The sequence below is a fragment of the Papaver somniferum genome, chromosome 9 (genome assembly GCF_003573695.1).
Source record: "Papaver somniferum cultivar HN1 chromosome 9, ASM357369v1, whole genome shotgun sequence".
NCBI lineage: Eukaryota > Viridiplantae > Streptophyta > Magnoliopsida > Ranunculales > Papaveraceae > Papaver > Papaver somniferum.
The window spans coordinates 23,985,245-24,011,663 of NC_039366.1; the positions used below are offsets into that span (position 1 = coordinate 23,985,245).

A 26,419-nucleotide genomic window follows, 5' to 3' on the forward strand; every position below is an offset into this window, starting at 1 on the left:
ACACAACCACTTGATAAAACTTCACAAACCTCATAACTTTTGTTACTTTTGAAGAATTTTGAATATGGCACTATTGAAATCAAGGTGAAATTCTATTCTAATTACATTTGGTACGGATAAAATAAAGAATTGTTTTATTTCATTGGAAATTGTGTGTTTTTGTGTTGTTTTTCTAGCATTAAAAACAACAAATCTTGTTCCAAATGCAAATAACTACTGTTTTCAATGCAACAAAACAAACAAATCTTGTTTACAATACAAAAAATTATTATTTTTGTGAATCTTAACAGATTAACAAGACCCGGATAAAAATGGCTTCAGACTGAATGCTCCAAATTTGAGAACTCTACTATCTCACATTATGTCATTATACATATCTGGTTACTTTTAGTAATGATACTTCCTTGTTTTTGGTCTCTTTCTTTCTTAATAGCTGTTAGGTTTAGGTTGGTCTCCACTAAATGCCTTAGAGCATCCACAGTGGGCGAGTATAACCAAAAATTTGGGATGAGATCGTAACACAGTGGGACGGAGTAAAGATCAAATCTCAACCAAAGATCAAATTCCAGACCAAATATGGTCGCGACCAAATCCCAAATTCTAATATAGTCGGGCGTAAATTTAAAGTACGCTTGTTGCTGGGCGTAAATTTAAAGTACGCTTGTTAATGGGCGGAGATTTAAATTACGCCCGATGAAAATTCAAATTAAATAAAAAAGAAAAAGAATGAGGCGGACTTTTAAAGTCCGCCTGATGAAAGTTACCAAAAATGGGGCGGACTTTTAAAGTCCGCATGATGAAATTTTAATGGGGCGGACTTTTAAAGTCCGCCTGATGAAAGTTACAAAAAATGGGGCGGACTTTTAAAGTCCGCCTGATGAAATTTTACGAAAAAAAAATGGGGCGGACTTTTAAAGTCCGCCTGACGAAATTTTAATCATGTACCGTTGCGTCACAACACGGACTAAACCCAAAATTTGGTCTTTTTTTTTATCTTTGATCTTTGGTTTTGATCGCACCACTGCAGTTGATCTTAAGGTAGTAGATTTTTGTAATTGCTCTCTATGGGTCCTGTTAGGGAGACCCAAAATAAAACACCTTGAAAAATCGTCCATGGTCAGGTGACTCAGGCCAGTTGAGTTAGTTTTACAGCTATGGAAAGTGCAACTTTTGGATCAAATCAGGTCGTATCATCTGATTAACACGTGAATCTAATCCAAAAGAAGAAACCCAAAGAGGAAACTTCCTCAAGGGCAACTTGGACAATATGTCATATCCAATAATTCCAGATTTTTTGCTTTTCCGACCTTTAAATATAGAGCGAAAGACCGGTAGAGAGAAAATTGTCTCACGTTTGTTGTTGTTCAGTTCCCCATTCTTTCGCTAAATCAAGATCTACGCCGTTATTTAGGTACGACTCCTGTTTTCATCATCTTTTCACTTCTTTTTCCCTGTCCTGTTTATGTTTAACAGTAGAAATCAAAATTAAAAAATAACAAATTTTTCTTCTACTAACGGGTTGAAGGAATTTGACCCAGTTGAGTTTTTTTTTTTTGTTAACTTTTAGTTGTTGAAATCATTATTTTGATGCTTAATATTTCATAGTAATTTTCAATTTTTTTAGTGAAAACTTTCTAATATTTTCGTATTTTCGCCATTTATTTTATAGCATGATTTTTAGTTACAGTGAAGAAAGCGTGAATTTTTGCTCTCTATGGGTTGTTTTATGTAGCTTAATTTGGTGTTATGTGGTCAAATTGATGAAGGTTGCGAGTCTATTCGTGTTCTAAAATAGGATAAGTGATTTAGTTTCCTTGTGGTTTTGAGATTACTAGTTTTCTGGTTTGCTTACTAGAATTACCTAATTCTTAGGTTTTGCTTGAGGTTTATAGTCGCTATGTATGCCATTTGTGGAAATTTATGGATATAACTAGGTCAATTGATAGTTGCTAAAGTGGTGATGCTTTGTTTGTTTCTATTTCACTGGCTATTTCTTAATCCTTTTTGCTTAGTTGTTGTTGTAGATTTATAAGAATAAGAAAGTATGGAATCAAGCCGTCAAGGTGGTGGAATTCAACAGCTCCTAGCTGCAGAACAAGAAGCTCAGCACATCGTCAATGAGGCTAGAAATTGTGAGTAACTCTCGCCTTTAATCAATTTTGTATATACAGATGTTTATGTTGGTTAAACCTTATATGCGTGTATGCTTAAATCATGTAATGAGTGGTCGTTCTGACATGATTGTATCATCTCATTGTCTGATTCTTGTCTACAGTAAAAACGGCTAGGTTGAAACAAGCCAAAGAAGAGGCTGAAAGGGAGATCGCTCAATACCGTGCTCAAGTGGAAGCTGACTTTCAGAGAAAACTTGAAGAGGTAAACAAACACGATCTCGATATAGTGACTTTGTTATTAGTAGAAAGATCGTGTGAGTCATTACCCATCCAGTTGAGATCGCTGTTATTCAATTATGGGTTCCTATTGGACCCCATGAATTTTCTTAGTTTAATTTCTTGATTCCCCTGTGAAGCTTGTTGGGAAACATATAGTACTAGACATAGCATATGATCTCTTGCTACTTTATCATGACCACTTGAAATGCTAACTTGATATTGCGTGTTGTCTCTCTTGCCGCCAACATTGATAAAACAGACTAGTGGAGATTCAGGTGCCAACGTGAAGCGTCTAGAGCATGAAACTGAAGCAAAGATTGGCAACCTAACTGGAGAGTCTGAGAGGATATCCAGTGATGTTGTTCAGATGCTCCTAAGGCATGTGACAAGCGTGAAAAACTGAAGTTGTGTTTGTTGGAGGAATAACTTATTTTGATTATGTTAGTTCTCCTTGTTATTTATTCAGTGAGCTTTGCCGTTTTCTTATTCAGTATCTGAGGAAAAGAGAATATGCCATTTCGTATTATATTTGTAATAGTTTATTTGAGTCCTGTTCTTTGCCAAATAAATGACTCCGAATCTTTGTATTCCAACATTGACACTGGTTCATTATTTTTAGAAACTATTCTTGATACCTAGTATGTGCAGTGACCTGTTGCTTATACTTTAAAATGGATTTTGCATATCATCTTGTACCCAGAACCTGCTCCCACCACTATACACACCAGACTTGTTTTAACGTTTAATTCTGAATGGAGCTCAGTTGGAGACACTAGAGATGCCAGTGAAATATTGATGCTTTAGCACCCTATATTATATAGACCAATCACTCATCTTATACCTGAGATCCAGCTGACTCAGGAGAGCAGAAGACTGAAGCATAGGTAAAAGTTTGCTTTCAGAAGAAAAAAATCAAGATAATGTTGTGCTTAAGCTTAGCTACTTCCTAAACATTCCAAGATCTTCACACAGAAAACAGAAAACTAGTGCGGAAATAAAACAAGAACACAAGATCTTCACACAGAAAACAGAAAACTAGTGCGGAAATTAAACAAAAACACAAAGAATTATAGTGGTTCGGCAATGTGCCTACTCCACTGCAGCAATAAACTTCTTATTGAAACTTAGAGAATAGACTTCTTCACACACCTCTACAATTCAGACTGAGATACAATAACCAAAGGGTTACACTCTTATTTATAGGCCTAGGAATAATCTAGAATTGCTTAGAAATAGAAGTCCTAAATAGAGAACTATTTCCTAATGTAACTTAGAAAACAGATTCCTAAAATACTTGAGGAGGTGCAAAACTAATTTAGGGAAATCAGTTTGATCTTTCCTAAAACAGGGTGTTTCCTAAATCAAAGCCAATAACTAACAATTCTCCACCTTGGCAAGATTTCTAGGACAATTTCACTATTCTCTAATTTCTCCACCTTGGCATGAAATCTGACATTCCATTTCCTTCAAACTTTGCTGCTTTCACTCATCCTTAGATGCTTCACTCCCTTTTTGGGCTTCACATGTGCTTGACAGCACCACTACACCCTAAGGTGTCTTCAAATATGCACAATGCTGATCAAGTTTAGACAATGTCTAAACTTTTCACCTGTCACCACTTTGGTGAGCATATCTGCTGGATTGTTGGCGGTTCCAACCTTTTCCAGCTGAATTTCACATTCTTCAACAATTTCCGTACTTTATGATATCGTACATTGATGTGCTTTGTTCGAGCGTGATAAACTTGGTTCTTAGCTAGGTGTATTGCATTTTGACTGTCACAATACACGCTTACTTTCTCTTGCTGAATTCACAACTCCTCAAACAAACCTTTCATCCAAACGGCTTATCTAATACCTTCTACAACAGCCATATATTCAGCTTCGGTTGCCGATAATGATACTGTTGGTTGTAAGGTTGACCTCCAACTTATTGGTCCACTCGCAGCTGTAAAAACATACCCCATAGTGGATCGAAACTTGTCCAAATCACCAGTGTAATCAGAATCACAATATCCGACTACTTTGCAACCAGTTCTCTCATTTCGTGAGAACTTCAATCCAACATCTATGGTACCTTGAATATACCGCAGAATCCACTTCACAGCCTGTTAGTGCTCCTTCCCTGGATTATGCATATATCTACTAACCACACTAACATCTTGTGAAATATCAGGCCTAGTGCATACCATAGCATACATAAGGCTTTCAACAGCACTTGCATACGGTATTTCAGCCATTATCCTCTGCTCCTCCACTGTTTTTGGTGACTGTTCAGCATTCAACTTAAAGTGTCGAGCTAGAGGTTGTGTTACCGGTTTAGACTTGTCATCTAAACCAAAACGCTTCAATACCCTTTTCAAATAAGACTTCTGAGAAAGACTAATAGTGCCTGATTTCCTATCTCTCTCAATTTCCATGCCCAAAATTTTCCTTGCTTCACCGAGATCTTTCATCTCAAATTCACTGCTCAATTGATTTTTCAATCGTTGAATCTCCACCTCACTTTTAGACGCAATAAGCATGTCATCTACATATAAAAATAAGTAGATAAATGATTCATCTTTGAGCTTTTTGAAGTACACACAAGAGTCATAGTTGCTGCTTGTGTACTTTTGCGTCTTCATAAAATTGTAGAATCGTTTGTACCACTGCCTTGGAGACTGCTTCAAGTCATACAACGATCTCTTCAAGTTACATACCCAATCTTCTTTACCCGCTACTTCAAAACCCTCAGGTTGCTTCATATAAATCGTCTCCTCCAAGTCACCGTGTAAGAAAGCAGTTTTCACATCAAGTTGTACAAGCTCGAGATCAAACTGCGCCATCAAAGCAAGTAAAATTCTAATGGAAGTATGCTTTACCACTGGAGAAAACACTTCATTATAGTCAATACCTTCCCTTTGCGCGTATCCCTTAGCTACCAACCTTGCTTTGTATCTTACGTTGCTTGTAGTTGGAGATCCTTCCTTATTTGTATATACCCACTTGCATCCAATTGCCTTTTCTCCTTTAGGTAGCTCCACCAGCTCCCAAGTTCCATTCTTGTCAAGACAATTCATCTCTTCACTCATGGCTTTCTCCCACTCCACCTTTTCAGCTGTCTTGACGGCTTGTTTATAAGTGGAAGGAATATCTTCTTCTACAATCGGTAATGCATATGCAACTATATCCGCAAACCGTTCTGGTTGGCGAGTATTTATTTTTTCTTTCCTATGAGCAATACTATCATAATATGTAGCTTCTTACGGTACTTCAGGTTGCGTTTCTTCTACTTGTACCTCTTGTTCTGGTTTTTGGGTTGAACCATCAGTTGTTCCCAATTCTAAGTCTTCATCAGAACCTTCATCTTCCAAATTCCCATTTATGTAGACAGACTTCACTGGTTTTTCATTTGGTTCAAACACCGCTATTTGCCGACTTTCTACTTCTATTTCAGATGATACATTCTTCCACATTGCAATCTCATTAAAGGTAACATCCCTACTTATCACTATCTTCTTCGACTCGGGACACCATAACTTGTATCCTTTTACTCCTGATTGGAAACCTACGAAAATAGCTTTCTTGGCTCTAGGATCAAGTTTTCCTTCTCTCACATGGTAATAAGCGGGACAACCAAATACATGCAACATATCATAATCTGAAACTGGTTTACCATACCATACTTCCATTGGTGCTTTACCTTCTAGTGCCGCTGTTGGCAACCGATTCACTAGGTGACACGCATATTCCACAACTGCAACCCAAAACTGTTTGCCTAATCCAGCATTAGTCAACATACATCGTACTTTCTCCAGTAATGTACGATTCATGCGCTCCGCCACCCCGTTCTGTTGTGGAGTCTCCCTTACTGTGAAATGACGCTCAATGCCTTCATCTTCACAGATTCGCAGGAACGGATCAGACTTGTACTCACCACCATTGTCTGATCTTAAGGCCTTCACTTTCCTGCCGGTCTTCATCTCGACCTTCTTCTTCCACTTCAAAAATATTCCCAAAACTTCATCCTTTCTATTCATGGTGTACACCCATACTCTTCTGGTGAAGTCATCTATAAAGGAGACAAAATATCTTCTACCTCTCAAGGATGCAGTCCTTGAAGGTCCCCATACATCTGTGTGAACATAGTCTAGAATTCCCTTAGTGGTACTTTTACCGGTCATAAATTTCGTTCTAGTTCTCTTCCCCTTCACACAATGTTCACAAAATCTCAACTTGCTGCATGATTTTGTGCCTTTCAACAAGCCTTGTGAAATCAAGTGTTTCAAAGACTTTTCTCCGCTATGCCCTAAACTCATATGCCATAGTTTGGTAGTGTCCGACTCAACACTATCCGATACTGCTGCTCACACTTGTGTTTCCTTGCAGAAAATACAAGTTTCCATGTTTCAAACCTTTCATAACAACTAGCCCATTGGAATAGACCTTCAAAACTCCACCTTTCAATGTCATCTCAAATCCTCGGGAGTCTAGTTCACCTACTGATATCAGATTTTTCTTCAATTCTGGTACATAACGAACATCTTCAAGTTCTTGAACAACGCCATCATTCATCTTCAAACAAATCTTCCCAATCCCTTCAACTTTACAGGTATTATTGTTACCCATAAACACCCTTGGTCCATCAAACTTTCCAAGCTTGACGAACCAGTCCTTCCTACGGCGCATATGGTAGGAAGATGCGCAATCCATAATCCACTCAGTTGTATCTGCAACTAATGCAGAATCATGAACAGTCATCGAGAACTTGTCATATTCATCATCTTCAATAGCACCAGACTTGATTTCAACAACGTTTGCGATTAAATTTTTCTTCTTGTCCTTGTTTTTTACTTTAGGACAATCCTTCTTCCAATGTCCAGTCTGATGACAAAAGGAACATTCATCATATGCTGGGATCTTTGATTTGGACTTGGGTTTGAACCTTGATTTACCTGAATTCTTCTTGTCAGACTTCCCTCTAACTGTCAAGGCCTCACTAGTCGATTCCTTGTTCAAATATCTATCCCTTTGCCTAATATCATAACTTATAAGTGCAGCAGTCACATCATCAAACTTGAATGTTTTATCCTCTATCTTATTCGATAAACTATCAATGAAAGTTTCATACGAATCAGGTAGAGATGCCAAAAAACAGCAAGTTTTGGTTTCATCTTCGAGTTTCACACCAATATTAAGTGCATCAGCAATTAATCTATTGTACTCAGCGAGGTGTTCAACCATAGAGGTACCTGGTTTTTTGTTGAATCTGAAAAGTCTTCTCTGCATCATAATTCGGTTTGAAACACTTTTCACTACATACTTGTCTTCCAGATTCTTCCATAGCTTGAAAGCTACATTCTCACTCATCACATCGTACTTTATCTCCTTTGTAAGGCACAAACGGATTGTGCTACAAGCCTGACGATTCATCTTTGTCCATTCATTATCCGTCATCGCTGGTGCAGCAGGTTTTGCTTCTAATAGAGCATCCTCTATGTCTTGCTGACTCAAAGCATCACGAACTTCACATTGCCACTTGGTAAAATTGTTCTTACCATCAAATTTCTCTACTTCAAACTTTGCGTTCGACATTGACTTAGACATCTTCTCCTTCAAACTCTGTTTCTGATTTCAAACAAGCTAATTCTAGACGAAACCCTAGAACTGGCTCTGATACCAGTTTGTTGTGCTTAAGCTTAGCTACTTCCTAAACAAGCTAATATGTTTCTGATTTCAAACAAGCTAATTCTAGACGAAACCCTAGAACTGGCTCTGATACCAGTTTGTTGTGCTTAAGCTTAGCTACTTCCTAAACACCCCAAGATCTTCACACAGAAAACAGAAAACTAGTGCAAAAATTAAACAAGAACACAAAGAATTATAGTGGTTCGGCAATGTGCCTACTCCACTGCAGCAATAAACTTCTTATTGAAACTTAGAGAATATACTTCTTCACACACCTCTACAATTCAGACTGAGATACAATAACCAAAGGGTTACACTCTTATTTATAGGCCTAGGAATAATCTAGAATTGCCTAGAAATAGAAGTCCTAGATAGAGAACTATTTCCTAATGTAACTTAGAAAACAGATTCCTAAAATACTTGAGGAGGTGCAAAACTGATTTAGGGAAATCAGTTTGATCTTTCCTAAAACAGGGTGTTTCCTAAATCAAAGCCAATAACTAACAGATAAAAAGTGACGATAGCGAAGAGCACAAACACTTGCTTCCATGTGATTAAACTGATTACACTTTCAATCTGTTAAAAGCCTGCTTATTAAAAATTTCAAGGTGACAATGTATAGCTGAATACATCAGTTATGCAACTGCAGTGACTTCCCTTATTGGATCTGGCATGCCCAAAAGGTCTTCTAAAAATGTGACTACTGGGTCCCAACATGTAAAGTAAAACACTGTGAAACTGCTATCACGTACAAGCATTGGCATTGGTGAAACATCCTTTCCGATCAATTCATCGAGAGCCAAGTCCAAATTGAGCTGCAGAAAGAGAAACAAAGTTTAATCGAAAAGAATCTAGTATTATTTTCATGTAACACATATTAGGCAGTAAACAGATAAGTGAGAGAACCTACATCCTTAAACTCAAACATGAAATCAAGGCCTGGATATCTCTTGGACAATTTAAATTTACTTCGGAGGTACTCCCACATCTCGGCATATTCTGCACTGTTTGACCTCGACAGGCTAAAAGGAAGGAAAAAACAAACAGAAATTAGTGCTCCAACATTGCGTGGTCAGGTATTTGGTAATCCAAGAAATATCAAGATTTTCAACAAGTCCAAGATGGGTATTTTGCCTTTCTGCTGATAGAATTTGCTTAAACAGATTAATCAGCATGTAACAATATGAGAAGTAGTCACCTCTCAAAAAGCCCAATCCTAAGAGTATGCATAGGACTCGAATTCCGCGTGGACCACACGAGTTTCAGAGCAGCATCAGCTAGACTACAATTTGCCTTACCAACAAGTTTATTAACCTTTTTACTGGATAGATTCTTTCGGTAGTTTAATTTTGATAAACCAAACATCACTCCATCAACCTGAAACCGAAAAATGGAGCTTTAACAATATTGCAATTCCTGATCCAGGGATGAAGAGGAACCTTCTGTAGTTTGAAGAGAATACCTGCCGAATATAGTGCTTAAGAGCGACACTTTGACCAATAATACTACCAATTATTTGAATCCCAGAAGGGTTCAATTCCTGCAGCATTATATAATCAAACCCGCCTTGCATCCTCACGGGCAAATCTGGCTTCTCTATCACCTCATAATCTACAATCTCATAACCAAATGAAACTTTTAAGTTTGTGATAGACCCCGATATTGTTACAGTCAGATAAAATTGAAGAATGTAAGCTGAACAACTGACATAGAAGTACACACTTACTCTAGCAGAAGGGATAATCAATAAGAGTGTATGAAGCACTATCACATCTAACATACCGACAAGCAAAAATTTCAAGCTTGGTGAAAGTCTAAGTTTTGATCGTTTATTTAGTTTGGTTAGCATAGAAGGTTACGGACATGATTATAGCCATATCAACTTATCAATTACTATCGTTTGGACAATGACAATATGTGGGTATCAACTTGGAGAGAATTTCCATAGACATGCTTATTAAAACACCCTTAAATGACGACAAATGCCTATTGAGGTTGCAATTTTACACCACCATCAGAGATTGATGACAAAACAGCAACCAGAACTTCGAATTTTCTGACATGCGACAAAACTTAAAAATTATTGATCCAGGATATGGACTTTCTTTCTTTCGTATTTTTTATATCAAAAGGAAGGCACATAGAGAGGATACCATAATCAGATAAAAAAGGAGCGGATATAAAGTTAACGAGATGGAGATAACTAATCTTACTCATAGATTTATTGCACAGCATATAGTTGTTATCCTTTCTGGGAAACCCTGAAGTATGCCTTTCCACAATGTTGAGGTACTTGTTGATGTCATGATCAGGAATATTAAACAGTACAATTGATCCATAGGGGAAAACTGACATATACGAGTAACCCCCATTATTTAAGCTACCCTGCAACAAAAAATTTCCCCCAATTTCAAGTTAACATCTAGTTTGGTACATCCAAATACAAGAATAAGTAGACAAATTTTGAGATATCATTACCACCAACTTGACGACATTCAAGAAAAAGACACTACCATCAATATTTAACCTTCAGTCCATTTGGATATTCTTAACGCAATTCAAAGCACCATAACATTAAACAGAAATCGCCCTTTCTTCCCTTATTTCACAGTTAAAATTCTCTGCCACCCACACATCCCTAGTATAGTTAGCAGACCAGCACCACCACCAGTACCGCCCCCCCTCCCCCATCAGCATCCGCCACAAATTGAATTAACCAGCATTACTAGTACTACCATTTTGATTCCAAAAATCATTTTCATTGATATAACATGTAAATCAATTTGACACCCAACATTAACACAAGAAACTGAAAATTTAAGGACTCACAGGAGGAGAAGAACCAGTATCACCGAATCTTAAAACCACATTGTTAGTCGCTGGAGTAGTAGATGGTATAAAATTGACTTCATTCTCATTCACTAAACCTTTTAAATCAATACTACAACAACAACAACAACAACAATAAAATCCTATTAAAAGTCAGAAAATCAAAAGGAAAACGACCAAAAAGAGAGGAGAAAACAAATACAAACCTAGTATTGAAGAAATAAGCCCTAACAGGAATTTTGACATCTTGTTTATTAGGGCAACTTTGATCGGCAAATGTAGTTGTCGGAGTCGAAGAGAAACATCGATGGGTGCTAAGAGCAACTGCAATGGTGCGAGTATAACCAAAGACCAAAGAGGGAAAAAAAGATCAAATTTTGGGTTTAGTATGGTGTGTGACGATACGGTGGAAAGACTAAATTTGGTCAGACGTACATTATACGTTCATCTGGTGTGGGGCGTAGACTATACCAACGTCTGATTGGGACGTGCACTAAAAAAAAAAAGAAAATGAAAGAAGTGGGGCGGAGGTATAATGCCCGCCCCACTAAAATGATTTTGGAAACAAAGAATGGGGCGGGGGTATAATGCCCGCCCCATACAAAATAATAAAAAAAAAAAATGGGGCGTAGATTTTACGTACGCCCCATGTGAAGCGTAAACTATACCAACGCCTGGTGTGGGGCGTAAACTATACCAACGCCTGATGTGGGACGTGCACTATATGTCCGCCTGGTGGTGGGGCGTGAAGTATATCAACGCTCGACTATATCTGGGTTTAGTCTTGGTCCCAGACCAAATATACTCTGGGTTTTAGTCGTTGATCAAAATTTGATCGATAGTACGTTCCACTACGTCTGTTCAAAAGACCAAATATTTGGGTTTACTCTCCCACTGTGGACGCTCTAAGAAGACCAGAGTTGAGGATCTTAACATAGGAAGTAGTAAATAATTTGAGAGATGACGAAGAAAGTTTTCCTAAATGACATCTCAACATTGTAATAATCTCCTTTATGATTAGGTTATTCTCCGTGGTACTCACAACTCACAGGTCCATGCTTCAGAAAATAAAGAACGATTTTCTTGGGACCAGCCTTTTTTTTGGGAGCCATTGTTTTATAAGGCCATCTACCCTATAATGATATGGGATGTCCTAACACTAATCCTGCGTAGTGAGTTTACTAATTTTCCCTTAACCTAATTAACATTAACCCTAACCCTAAATCGAGAAACCTAATTTAAAAGGAAAAAAAAAAGATCGGCCAAAAACTGTTTTCTCCTCTTCTTCTCTTCTTCTTCATTTCAAACTCGTCTTCATCGATTCATCGTCGATTAATCAATCAACTATATAATGGTTTGTCGAAAACAAACCAAAAGACTCCCAGGAACAGGTCCACCCTTAGGACATCTAGCTAATCAAGTAAATGAAATTGAGGAAGAACTTGAACCGGAAGGTGAACAATTGATTCGGCGTAACAGTCTCGGGAATAACCCTGAGTCTGCCATGGGACCGATCCGCAGGTATTTCCCGACAACCCATTACTTTTAATTTGATTTTCATCGGTTCAATTGAATAGAAATCATCAAAATAGGGTTCATATGGAAGTTACAGTGCTGAGTTCGGTTAGAACACTTTTTTTTGCCCTAGTTTTTTAACTTAACTCCCTGATATGAAGAACACGAAGAACAGTTCGGTTCTATAGGATTTAAAACTAGGTTACCGAACTGTGAGTTCGGTTGTTTCGTAAAAAATGTTGAAACTGCCATGTAACTGAACTCTACCCTTATTACCAAAAAATTCTTTTTTTCCATGTAACCGAACTGTTATATTTTTTCCCAGTATGTTGAGTACCCATATAACCGAACTTCTTTTACTATGTCCGGTTGTTTCGCATAAATTTGAAAAACTGGAATGTAACCGAACTCTACCCTTAATAAAAAAAAATACCCAATTTTCCATGTAACCGAACTTTACTACTTTTCCCACTATGTTGAGTTCTCTTATTACCCAACTTCTTTTACTACGTTCGGTTGTTTCGCATAAATTTGAAAAACTGGAATGTAACCGAACTCTACCCTTAATACAAAAAAAAAAAACAATTTTTCCATGTAACCGAACTTTACTACTTTTCCCACTATGTTGAGTTCTCTTATAACCGAACTTCTTTTACTATGTTCGGTTGTTTCGCATAAATTTGAAAAACTGGAATGTAACCGAACTCTACCCTTAATACAAAAAAATAAAAAAAAAAAAAAATTCCATGTAACCGAACTTTACTACTTTTCCCACTATGTTGAGTTCTCTCATAACCGAACTTCTTTTACTATGTTCGGTTGTTTCGCATAAATTTGAAAAACTGGAATGTAACCGAACTCTACCCTTAATACAAAAAAAAAACCAAATTTTCCATGTAACCGAACTTTACTACTTTTCCCACTATGTTGAGTTCTCTTATAACCGAACTCTTCCCAATATGTTCGGTGTGTTCGCAAAAAACCTTAACAAACCGAACTCTTTCCTAATTACAAATATATGTGGAGTTCGGTATGTTCGCAAAAACACTGGACAAACCGAACTCTACCTTGGAACACAATTTATTTTTATTAATTATAGTTGGCCTATTTTTCGTGAATTTTTCCTACTAACCAAACCTTACACTGAGCCAATTGAACGCCCTTGAAGTCAATCATTTATCGGTTAAGCTAATATCTTTTGTTTTCTTGATTAGTCGGAAAGGAAAAAAATAAAACCAACCTTCACTGGAAGATCTGAGAACTCCCACGCCTAGAGGAAAAGTACACCTTGGTGTCAATAAGCGTGGAACCAAAAATGCTAAGTATGGAGGTGGTTCATTACCGAGTGTTGTCATCCAAGATAATGTCAATAGAGATACTGTTGACAATGTAATCAATCAAGTTAATGAGGATATTGTGGAAGAGATGGGAAATCAAGAACATAATCAAGGTGGAGGAGAGGAACCAACTGAAAAAGAAGGAGGAAATGAGGATGACAATGATGACGGTGAAGAAGATAGGGAAGATGGAGATAAGGATGAAGATAATGATGAATCAGAGGAGGACTTGGATGAAGACGAATACGAAGAGGAACAAGTAGAAATAATGGGAAAGAATCCTAGAAAGACGCCTAAAAAGACTTGTGCTAGATATTCATACATTCCGGATGACAATTTGTGTTTTCCGCCAAAGAATCTAACTTATGGTACTCCAAGAGATGGAGGGGCGGTATTGATGGGCTACAAAAACTCATGGGCTGCCAAGATCTTTGCGACAAAGGTATGGTTCAATCTTAACCATCAAAATTTCTCAGTCATAGTATTATATTTTGACATATATTGTTCTTTTCTATATATATTAGTATATAAGATATGATGTTGTTTTTGTAGGATCATAATAATGTTGTTCGTGTTTTGAAACGTCAAAAGAACAAGATATGGAGTATAGACAATGAGTGAGATGAGGTCCGCTTGGCGGTATTTGATTGTGTGCTATGGAACAGGATACAACATGCGCACCAAAAATTTGATGCTATCACTGTTACTGCATTTTCCGAGAGGGCTTATCCAGAGACGGATACCTTTCATCTACCTTTTGGTGAGATGTAAATAACTCCGGATGATTGTTTTAGAATCACAACCCTACCAATTATGGGAACAAGTGTTCGAGATGGCTACGATCCCTCGATGAGTTATGAACTTCTTGAAAAGCTAGTCGAAAAGTGTCTAGGATAGAGCGATAAAAAGGCACAATGTGAGTTTAGACAAGCTAACAAAGAGCCTAAGGAAGGTGATGAGTATAATGAGTTTGAGGAAGACCGCACGTACAAGAAGAAGTTGAAAAAGATCGAGCTCAAAACCTTGTTTGATGAGTTTTCAGGGACGAAAGATTTGGTTGCTCAAGGAAAGTTGGTGATGACAGAGGAGAAGATTAAGCACCATGTGACTGCTTATTTGTTATATCAACTAGGAACCATTTTCTTCCCGGACAGTTCAGGTCATGTGGTAAATGCTCATTACCTCCAGCTATTGGAACCCCTGAATGAGGTGAACAACTACTGTTGGGGCGTTGCGGTTCTTTCATTCGTTCAAGCGGAACTCAGAAAAGCTTCGAGGCTCAAGAGTCTATATTTTAGAGGCTTATACACCCTTGTTCAGGTACCCCGTTAAATTACTATTTGTGTGTTTCAATATATAAGTGAATGAATGTGTATTGTTACTAATCATATTGCGAATGTATTATTTGTTGCTTCTTCTCATAGGTTTGGGTGTACGACCACTTCCCTAAACTGAAATTGTCTCATGCTCACACTCTTTGGCCTTATGGGAAGCCTACAACGGTTAAATATGAATTTTTGAACTCACAGGAAAAGGGTAAGGAGAAAAAGATGTTGGAGTTGAGGGAGACATTGGATAAGTTAACAGTGGAAGATGTGGTTTTCCATCCTTACACCATTGCATCAGATGAAGACGAGGAAGATGTTGAGATTATTGATTTCTCACCTGTTGCGGCTTATAATGGACTGTTGTTTCATCATGGAGGTTGTACAATGTATAATCCTCGAAGAGTAATGAGACAACTTTCTTGTGTCCAAAGTGTCCCACAAGTGGAAGACTTCAACTTCAAGGTGAAGAAGCAGGAAACTAAGAAAACCGAGAAGAATTTCTCCCCAAAATACGATCCTGCTCCATCAATGGACCATTGGAGGAACTTTGGGAATTATCTTGTTCCAGTCGAAGAGTTGCAAGATTCGTTTGATGAGCCAAATGCTGCTGACGAGGGATATATGGAATGGTATGAACATTTTTCTCATCCTCGTGTAATAAACAGTGTCCAACAAGCCCGTGCTGATAAAGGAAAAGCGAAGGCAATGGAGAAGGAGGCTCATAAACTTATGAAGCATACCCCTATGTATGGTGATGAAGCCTTGCGCTTGTGGAATTCGGCGGTAAGATATTTACTCTTATTTTTGTTTTTCAAAATGTTATAAAGTATTGAAAAATAATAGTTAATTATGTTTTTGATTGACAAAAGGTGAAGGCAAGTGCTAAATTTTTGAAGAAAATGATGGCAAAAATATGGAGTGGAGAGCCGATGGACACTCGACAACAAACAGAGCTCTACAACCAATGGATTAATGTTTTTAATCCCAACCTTGTCGATACAAGCCAGGTTGATCCAAGCCAGACCATGCCGTTGAAGAGGAGTTGCCGACAAGGGGAAGGTTCAAGTTGGATGGTTGAACAACAAAGCAGTGGAGATGACACTCCTAGTGACGATGGACGACCTCAAGCTCCTAAACGCAAGACTAGAAAAGTTTCTCGTAGTGGTCGTGGAAAATGAGTGATTGCAACAATTAGTACTTTGGTTTCTTATGTTTGAAAGACTTTTTTATTGCGGATTTGGTAGTTTGTTTCCTTATGTTTGGAAGACTTTTGTTTTGCGGATTTGGTAGTTTGTTTTCTTATGTTTGTTTCCAACATTTAGTAATGTGGATTAGTAAATGAATTTCATAATTTGGTTTTTAATTTGTGTTTTAAGGGATTAGTTCGGCTATTTGACTCATATGTATTTCATTAAGTTCAAAATTTTAAGAAATAATTAGGTAGTTCTGTTAGTAGACTAAATATCGTAAACAACCGAACTTGATGGTCCACAAGTTCGGTTTGTTTGCAGATTTTGCAATATAACCGAACTCTGCAACAACAAAATTTCAAAAGATACAGTGAAATGTTCGGTTACCTGCAAAATAATACCAGGTAACCGAACTGTGGAGCTCAAAAACCAGTGAAAATTTTCCTAAGTTCGGTTACCTGCCATTTTATACCAGGTAACCGAATAATACACTTTTGATTTATTTATTTTTTTGGCTGAGTTCGGTTACCTTGATTTGACGGAACCAACCGAACTTGAGGACAACCAAGTTCGGTTATAATTATAAAGTTCGGTGGCAACCGAACACCGGTGTTCGGTTTTGTCGATGCATTTCTTATGAAACCGAACTATGTATTTTGAAATTTGAATGACACAAATTTCAAAATAACGGCTATTTTTATAGCCGTTATACACCTCAGTAGTATAAATATGTGTCTCATAGTTAACAATTTGTCTCAAAATATTCTAGAAATGGCAGCTACTACTCCTAAATTTACTGTAGATGAAGATCTTTCTCTTTACAGAAACTACATACTATACTATCCAAAGAGGGGTGAAGAACGAAGAATGAATGGGATTATGAGTCAAAGTTATTGGGGGAAAATTCATGAGTTTTTCATAACGCGTTTTGGATATTAAGTGTTATGTTCGGTTATGTAATTTTATTTCGGCATTTCCTTGTAATTTTCATTTCCTAACTGAACTTCTGTCATGTAATAGTTCGCTATTGTATTGCAATTTCATTTCTTAACCGAATTTCTATAAAATGCATTGCGAAAAACAACAAAATATGAGCAAATAACACAAAAACAAGACCAAATACCAAAAAACACAATCTTTCATTCTTATGTTGATGTCAAAACATACATAAGACCAAATACAAAAAAACACAATCTTTAATTCTTATGATGATGTTCAAAGCATGCATATTCTAGTTAAGGGTACATTTAATCATCCCCAAGGGAAATTGAACCTTCGTGTATAATTTTGTTCGATTCCTCCAAAGCTTTCCACATCCCCATGTTATGTTCATACATAATGCACCAACCCAACATCATGTCGGGGTTAAATCCACCCCAATAAGAGCATCCGCATATCGGAGGCAATGGACAATTGTATTCTAACCGGAGGCCTATAAAATGGTTGTTGTTAACGAGCGCAATCATCACTCTCCTACTTCTAAGTTGCTCGACACATATGGTTGTTTTGGGAGTGTATGTGAAACTAGCACCTTTTGAGAAATAGTGAACCACACAATTGAATGTGTCGGCGATTAAGTGCCCACATATCGGCATGGCCATCCAATGATCCCTTGTGATTGTATTGGCCCCGTGGAGACGGATTTGATACCTAACAAATTGCATATTGATACTAGCATCGCCATCGGACAACATTGTCTTGTAAAATTCCGGTTTCTCCTTTAGCTTCATCAACAACCTTTGAAAGACATAAGTGATTTGATTATCATCATATAGCTTGGCACCTTGAGTGAAAGGCCCTAGTTGTTGTACGACTACATGGAAACCGCAATTACCATCCGAAGGGACGTCATGGGTGGATATGACGTAATCTCTAATGTAAGGAGGTAGCACTTCCAAGTACCTTTTATCATCAAGAGGTGGTGTATCAATTGGAGCCTTTAGCTTCACGTCTCGTTGACTTGGTTGGCTCGGTTCCGACGGAGTAGTTTGAGAGTATAACATTGGTCCTTTTTTCTTCATATCCCGTTCACTTGACTCGCCCTTTTCAATAATATTCCTTCCCCTTTTCTTAGAATCTTCTTGGTACTTCGCCAGGGTATACTCATCCCCGAAGGATCTCTAGTAAAAAGGGTAATTTCACTTTTCCTTTTAGCCAACACCTTTGCATATTCTCTAACTTGTTTTTTTGTTTCTTTGGTTCTTCGCCTACCTTTTCCCTTGCCTTTATTCGGTTCTTGCACATTCTCCGAAGTGTGCGGAAAAACGATTGGCCGCATGTCATCCCAAAAGATTTGCCTTTTGAGTTTGTTCATGTTCTGGTACATTTCGATAACGATTTTTCCCATTTCATTGTCACCAAACTCTTCTCCTACACCGCCCTTTGGAGGAGGGACAAAACTTAATTTTTACCAATGTGGATCAATATCGCTTAAAGGGATTATGCCATGTTCATACTTAGCTATCATGTGGCGACAAGGGAGTCCCATAGACTTCATCATGTTGCAAACCCACACCTTATCCGGCTTGGTTCTCCATATGTCGATCAAATTCACCTCAACCATTAACCTCTTAATGCAAGCATGTGAAACATTATAGTGGAGTCCCTTGAATAACCGAAGGTCCGACATTTTCTTGATGTTACCACCTTTGTCTACAATCTTTTTATACTTCATGATGCGGCTTTTTTGGAACTTCTCTTTAATTCTCTCAATATCGTGGTTGAAGTAACTCTCCATTGCGTTAAACACAACCACAAAATTATCGACACATCCAAAGAGATTTTTCTTCAACCGGTGGTGAGCCGATTCTACCAAACTTGTCGCTTGATTCTCAAAGTGTTTATAGTTGTTGGTAAAAGCATAAACGAAGCGCTCTTTGTGCGGTTCCAACCATTGCTCCACCACGTACGTTATTATATCCTCCGGATATTCGGGGCTAGACCAATGTTCTCTAAATTCGGCAAGATTTAGATAATACTCTTCTTCGGTCAGATACCAAGTCAATGCCTCCCATTCCCCGGAGAAGGCAACCCATTTAACGTGATTTATGGTGTATTGTTTGTTGAATGCCTCTTTTGCATCCGCTTGTTCATTTTCCGGTAGCCTACTAATCTCTTCCAATCCTTTCCTCTTAGGCGGACAAAGTTGAGGCTTGCACCTATTCATCACATTGCACCATATATGAAATGTACAAAGCGTATTATGTGCCAATGGGAAGACTTTCTCTATTGCGTTCATCAATGCTACTTCATCGTCCATCATGATAACTGATGTGTTTTCAAAGTTGTTGTAGATAGTGATAAAAGGGTTGTTTTAAGACTTGTGAAGGAAATAAATTTTATACTTAATAAAAATTTAAAAACAAAGAAAACTTATTACAAAATTAACTTCAAGATATTAGAAAACAACCAAGACACTGATTTCACTATTACACATGAATAAATTATGGTAAACAATCCAAAACTCTAATTATCTTTTAAGACTCTTATTTCTTAATTCACAAATAATCTGGAAAATTCTCAAAAATTAATTGTATCCCTAAGCATAGATTATCTAAACAAAGCATAACCTATCTAATTGAATCACAACTAATGAAGAAAATTTTTGCAAACAATTAAAAACTCTGCAAAAGCAGTGATTGAGTGAATTATAAATTATAAATTAGAGGAAATAAATGATTACCAATTATTCATGCGTAAATAGCTTCCTCACTGCCTTGGTTGTGGGATAAATTAGCCTCTCATCATGTTGGAAACACGCTCAAAAGTTGATTTCATTTATGCTCAAAGATGGGTTTACAAATGATGAAAAGGGAGAAATATAATGAAAACCGGGTTTGTAACAGTTATATGTGTTATTGTTTCTCTAAGACCCACGGTTCTGTGTCGCTTTCACTGTTGCAGATAAGTCTGCCCTAGTGTCGCTGTTACTGTGCAAATAAGTTTGTCGCTCCACTGTAGCATGAACGACGGTTCTCTGTGGGTTGTTGTTCTTCGTGTGTTCTTCACCAGCATCAACAATGGAGTTCTCTGCAACTTTGATTTCTCGCCTCTGTTGTCTTCTAAAGTCTCCCTAACTATCTCCCAGACTCTCCGTCCTCACTCTACTGATCCTCCACGACTTATATAGCCTCATTGCCCCCAAATATCCCCTCATAACTGCATATAATTCTCCATTGATTGCGATTATTCTCAATTGCCAATCACGGGAATAATTTCGTTTTACAGATCCTTCACGCGTTATTTTCTCTCTGGCATACTCCAAACACATTATTTCGCGTCCCAGCTGGAGTATAACTCTGTTAATACACATGTTATCTTCTAATATGCACAGGAAATCCCATGAATATCTCGTGTGAATATTTCTCCACTGTTTTGTATGTTGACATGATTTCTCCCTGTTTTTGCGAAACTAAAAGACTTACCATTCTTGTTATGGTAAAACATGATATTTCCACTTAAATTTCACGAGAATATCTCATGAAATCACTACCAAATTAACTCCGGAATATTACGCAGACACAAAGAATATTTTCCCGCCAGAAAATTTTTTTGAAATGTTGAAGATGGTGTCCCCCTAACCAAACTGGGGGTGCGAATAGCAGGTGCCCAATTGAGGTTCCCCTTATCCAAATTGAGGGTGCCTTTAGTACTTTTCTCCGGGAGTCCAAATAGCACTTTTTGAGCAACTTTTTCCACACAAGTGTATTTCTCCAAAAACACCTACAAACACACAAAGCATCAAAATTAGTACAAAAATCGAGCACTAACAATAGAGACATTGAGTACAATTTAGACACAAAAATGTGTCTATCAATAACCCCGGGGATATCATCATCTCGGTAGATCGCCTTCACTTATTGTAGCGCCCAAGTGTAATTTGGTTCTTGCTCGTCCTTTAGAAAACAAAAAGCAACGGTAAACGGTGACTTCGTCGACGTACGACCAACAATGTTCAACAATGGCATCTCGTATTTGTTTGTCTTGTAAGTGCAATCCATTATAAGAACTTCATGGAATGATTGAGCCAATTGAACACTCTTCGGATGAGCAATGAAGAGATGAGTAATTTTTTCTTCCGGGCCTACCTTCTTTTAAACCGCGTAGCCTTTCTCTTGAGCCAAAAAAAAAAAACAATTGTTGAATTACTTGTCTATCCTTCCATTCATTCCTTTTAATTGTCTCAATTGCATTGTAAATGGTGGACAAAGATGATACGTTATCCAGGTTATCTTCCTTTAATAAGCGAAGCATAACGGTAGGTGGAATACTCATTTTCCTATACTTAGCAATTTTTTCCATTTCTTGAGGAGTAAGCCTTGCGGCGATTGCATGTCCTTCAAGATCTTCCGAGCGAGGGTGGTTATGACAACCTACCACCTTATCCATAGCTAGAAACCATTTCTTCGTTAATTTGCCCTTGCTAAATACTAACTTGAACGGGCATTTAATTTTCTTTGAGCATGTTGTGTTTTTCCTCGTCGTCTTTCCTTTATACTCATAACCCTTCCTCTTGTGACTAACATCTGGATCTCCACTTCTCTCACAAACCATTTTAAAATGAGTTTGGATTTCTTTTCCATTCAAAACTAAGACGCACTTGACTTTCTTAGCATGTTCTCTAGCCCAATTCTCGCATCAATAGGTAAGTCAAATACCAACTCATTAGCATAGTGATGAGATGTATCTTCGAACAACATACCAACCGGAGAAGGTTGATCATGCATTGGTATAGGTTGGCATTCCATCTACAAGAAATATAACAACACAATTGGAATTACATTAGAGTTCGGTTACTTATAAATTTTATCGTGAAAACCGAACTCCGGGTTCGGTTCCTAAAGCATATTTGACATGTAACCGAACAAATAAAAAATAAAATGTTCGGTTACTTCCTATTTTATCTAGGTAACCGAATAGAACACTGTAACTTTTGATTTATTTTTTTTGCTTAGTTCGGTTGTTTATGCTCTTGTTTCGAGTTTGCGAAACAACCGAACTTAATACATTTAGTATACTCTTATATTATGTCAAGTTCGGTTAGCTAGTTCGTAAACATGAAGTTTGCGAAACAACCGAACTTCGTACACTAATTTAACTCTTATTTCTACGTAAGTTCGGTTAGTTATTGGTTAATTGGTTGCGAACCAACTGAACTTTGTACACTAAGTTAGATCTAATTTTTACGTAAAGTTCGGTTTGTTAATTTGTTATGAACCAACCGAACATAACGCTAGTAATCCCAGAAACTTCCATTAACGGTGAGTTCGATAACCTGCGTGTTTGGACCAAGTAACCGAACTGCACTTTCAGCCGAGTTCGGATACCTGTTCTTCACACGATGGAACCTAACTACACATTCAGGAGAGTTCAGTTACATGTTCTTCACAGAAGGTAACCGACCCGTCCCAAATCCAGTTGAAAATTTTAGATTTTTAGGAAAGTTTTGACCAACTCAACATACATTATCCAAGTTTGGAGCATACATTAACAAATACTCTAGGAGAGGATGGAGATGAAGAATCAGATGAGTTTTTATCACTTGAATACCCAAAGTTAGTGAATTGGAAAAAAAAAATTATTTTCCATGTTTTTCTCCTTCATCTTCTCTAACTTTACTCTCTCAATAATTCTACCCATCTAATAAAAAACCCATCTTTTAATTTAATCTCACTAATTAATTTTAACTAAATCATTTCACTAATCATAACCTAAAATTAATTATGAGGGTAGTTTAGGTATTAATATGAATATCTAGATATGAGGTGACCTAGGTTTACTTCTAATGTCTTTACCCAAAATAAAACCATGGTCCCCCAAAGAAACCATGGTGCCCAAAAAATCGTTCAGAATAAACTCACAAGTCCTAAACAACTTGTGAAAATAATTGGGCCTATGCTGGTTCTCGGAAAAGTCGTGTCGTGGAATCCAAGTCATTCCAAGCTTGGGAAAGGTATGAAATGTCAAGTTCAATGGCTTTCAAGTTGGGTTTATCCACACTTTTTTCCAGACGTGTTCCAAAATTCCGTGGAAAATATCTTGGAATCCAAAAAAGTGGTAATCTGGATCGCTTTAAATTTTATGGTTGGTTTTACTTCTAAATGTAAAGGTCTTTCTTTGACAGTCGATTTTATGGGATAAGATTATAATCACGTTTAACGTAATTCCGAATCGCGTTTTGGAATCTATTTACCTTCCACCATTAAAATTGAACTTCCATGATTAATTCTAAAAGCTTATGTGTCATGGAATTTGGAAGGTGGAATTCTTCCACCATAAGACTTGCTCTTAGCTTAATTACACAGATTAACACGATTTATAAAGGGATACCAAATCTACCGGGAATACCAATCCATAAAACATTTGAAACAAAACTTTCTTAACCACTTGGATTTTTGGATTGTTACCCCTGATTAGGTTTTGTATCCCCTTTACCAATCGTAAATGGTGCATATAAAGTAACCAGACACAAATATAGTATAGTTGGTTGTATCACAGAGTCTACCAGTTTATGAATATTATTCTTTCTTCTTCCTCCATTATCCAACTGAGGAAGGTGTCTTGTATTACAGTTCCCTTCTTTAAAATGCTTGGATTTATCTCTAGTTAATCATTTTATGTGCTTCTCCATTTTTATTTGCTTGAGGTTCATCTTCCATTGTGCTCTGTTGCTGATTTCCTCATTATCAAGTTTACCTGGCTCTTCTTGCAAATTTTACTTTTCAAATTATGGGTAGATTAGCACTTTGTCCAGCCGGCAGACACTTGGATCATTTTGTAAATTTGACGAAATGTTCAAATCCTAACTAAATGTTAGGTCAATGAGATCATGAGAGGCCATAAATTCACTGAAAAGTCTCCTCCCCAAATTTGAACCTCCATCCTGATAAATCATCAAGATCTTTCAAAAACAAAATCTAATCTTTCATAATCATTATAGGGACTATACACATTTATGAGTGTCCATTCAACTCTGTCATTTTTATTTGTAAATTTCTAACTTACGGCGTTTGGAGAAATGACATTTTCATCGCATATTAAAGCATCATCATTCAATATGATCATCACATGTCTACCTATTCAGAAGGCATCATACTCCATTTATAGTGCTCACCTGCACGATTTCTTACAAGCCGGCTTGTTATTCTCCATGTTTTTATTTCCGCGTGACCACAATATTTGACTTGTGGATCTTTATTAGACCTTTCAAACAATTTTTTTATCAATACCTTTAAGGCCCCTTGTATTCCACGACCATACTTTAGTACGTATTGATAATGCTCATATCCTTTTCAACGAATGCTCTACTGCTTACTCCAACTTCCCCTCCTTTACCTGGTGTGATAAGACCTTGTTCATGCTTTTCTACAATGCTTGCAAAAATATGTTGAACCTCTATGTTCTTTCAATTGTGGTGAGTACCCAAAGTACTGTTCACTTCCATGAGAAGTTCGACTGTGTTAGATGTCGTGTCTATGTTATTTGCAACATTCGAGTTTAATTGTCGAATATCAATTATCACCCATCTATCTTTGATCTTAAAATGACAATTCTCATTCCTTGCAAAAGTGTTTACTTCTAAAATTAAGCCTGAGTAAGGAATCGCAATTGCATCTTCCCTGATCACCTCTACATTTTTCAGGTTTCAGTATCTCTCTTCATTTGAATTATGTAATTGATTTTGTTTCGGTTGAAACATCTTCAACATGGATCAAATCATATTTGGTTTTGGATTTATATTTGAAAGGCTTGGATTTCTGTTCTTTTTATGTTTACCAAAGAGACTAGATGATTTTTCAAAACCAGCTACTTCATCTCTATCGTATTTGCGCCACTTACCGCCACATGAGAAGTCTGATCATTAACTTGTTGTTGATTGAATCTTCCACATGCTAGTTAGAATTCAAATTCTAATTTTGAAAACCCGCAACAACTTTCTGGATCTACCATCTTGATTGTGTATCAAATTAGCATATTCTTAGGCCGACGATGGTCTTATTTGAATGAAAAAGCAGTGCAAGAGTGAAGATCTTATTATAAATTTCTATCTTTAAATATAAGGTGATCACAAGTTTTTCTTCTCAATCTTGTTGTCAATATAAGATGTACAAAACTATATCTTGATTTTAATATACTACACTTAAGTCTAGGACTAGGATTATAGTATGGTAGTTGAGTTTCAAACATTACTGAATAACCCTCGAAGATTGAAGACTGAAGAACAAACGAAGACATTTGCGAAAACTACATCGACAAAGTGGCATGTGAAGATTGACCTATCCTATTTACTCACAATATTTACTATTTTATCTTATGAGACTATGCCGTATGATCTTAGTAGATTTAATATTGAAAACAAAAAATCGAGATCAAATTTGTCTTGGTAAAACTCTCGAAATATGAATCAAGCGCAGTTTATTGTTCAAGAACTATTTTTGTTTCCCAAGAAACAATGCATACTGTATATGGATATTAGGAATGATTCAAATTAATTACGAGACAAAAAGAATCGCTTGGCGATATGTAAACATACTTGTATGTTTTACCGAAGTCAGTCTGGATTCCGAGAACTGTATAGGTTCGCAAACCCGGTTTGCAAACCCCTACCATCTAACTTTCTCTAACTTCCAGGGTTTTCAAACCTGGTTTGCAAACCTTTATGGACTGAGTTTCGCGAAATGCTAAGGTTTTTAAACCCGGTTTGCAAAACCTGTCCAGTTCCAATATTAGAAGAAGTCACAAACTACTCTATATGTTTAAGTTCGATTTTGATACAATTCTCATAGACACTTTTAAAAAAACTTTATTCACAAAATAACTTAATGGTTGTGGGTCATTGATTAGTCTTGAGTGTTATTGAACACCACTATGTGCTTATAAGTTTAAAGGCTACTTAGCAGCTATGAACTATCATTGTGTATGGTTTTCAGAACCCAGGACCATAATGCATATTCTTCTGTGTAATTTCAAGGCAGACTTCTCACGTGCTTACATGAATTCCTAATAAGGAATACATCTAAACCGAGAAAGTGTTTGCTTAGATCTCAAGCTATCTTGGCTTGAATTCAAAGCTACCAAGAGCCTTTAAAATCTATAAATAGAGAGACTTGTGCAACTTGATTTCTCAATCCATGGCACTCTTATATCCTAGTTGTTAAT

General features: G+C 37.1%; 2 protein-coding genes across 2 annotated transcripts; one reads left to right on the forward strand and one right to left on the reverse strand.

Annotated features, from left to right (window-relative positions):
• Nucleotides 1-1,293: 1,293 nt before the first annotated feature.
• Nucleotides 1,294-3,031, forward strand: LOC113308131 (V-type proton ATPase subunit G1-like). The gene is made up of 4 exons (XM_026556621.1): nt 1,294-1,411; nt 2,025-2,132; nt 2,276-2,376; nt 2,653-3,031. The coding sequence occupies exons 2-4, from the start codon at nt 2,045-2,047 to the stop codon at nt 2,794-2,796; spliced, it is 333 nt and encodes a 110-aa protein (XP_026412406.1). The 5' UTR covers nt 1,294-1,411; nt 2,025-2,044; the 3' UTR covers nt 2,797-3,031.
• Nucleotides 3,032-8,591: 5,560 nt separating this feature from the next.
• On the reverse strand, nt 8,592-12,003 carry LOC113311597. Its single transcript, XM_026560417.1, has 8 exons — nt 11,934-12,003; nt 11,098-11,215; nt 10,892-11,003; nt 10,276-10,447; nt 9,525-9,673; nt 9,261-9,439; nt 8,973-9,084; nt 8,592-8,877 (listed from the first exon to the last, which is right to left on the reverse strand). Exons 1-8 carry the CDS (start codon nt 12,001-12,003, stop codon nt 8,698-8,700), a joined length of 1,092 nt encoding a protein of 363 aa, XP_026416202.1. The 3' UTR covers nt 8,592-8,697.
• Nucleotides 12,004-26,419: the final 14,416 nt, after the last annotated feature.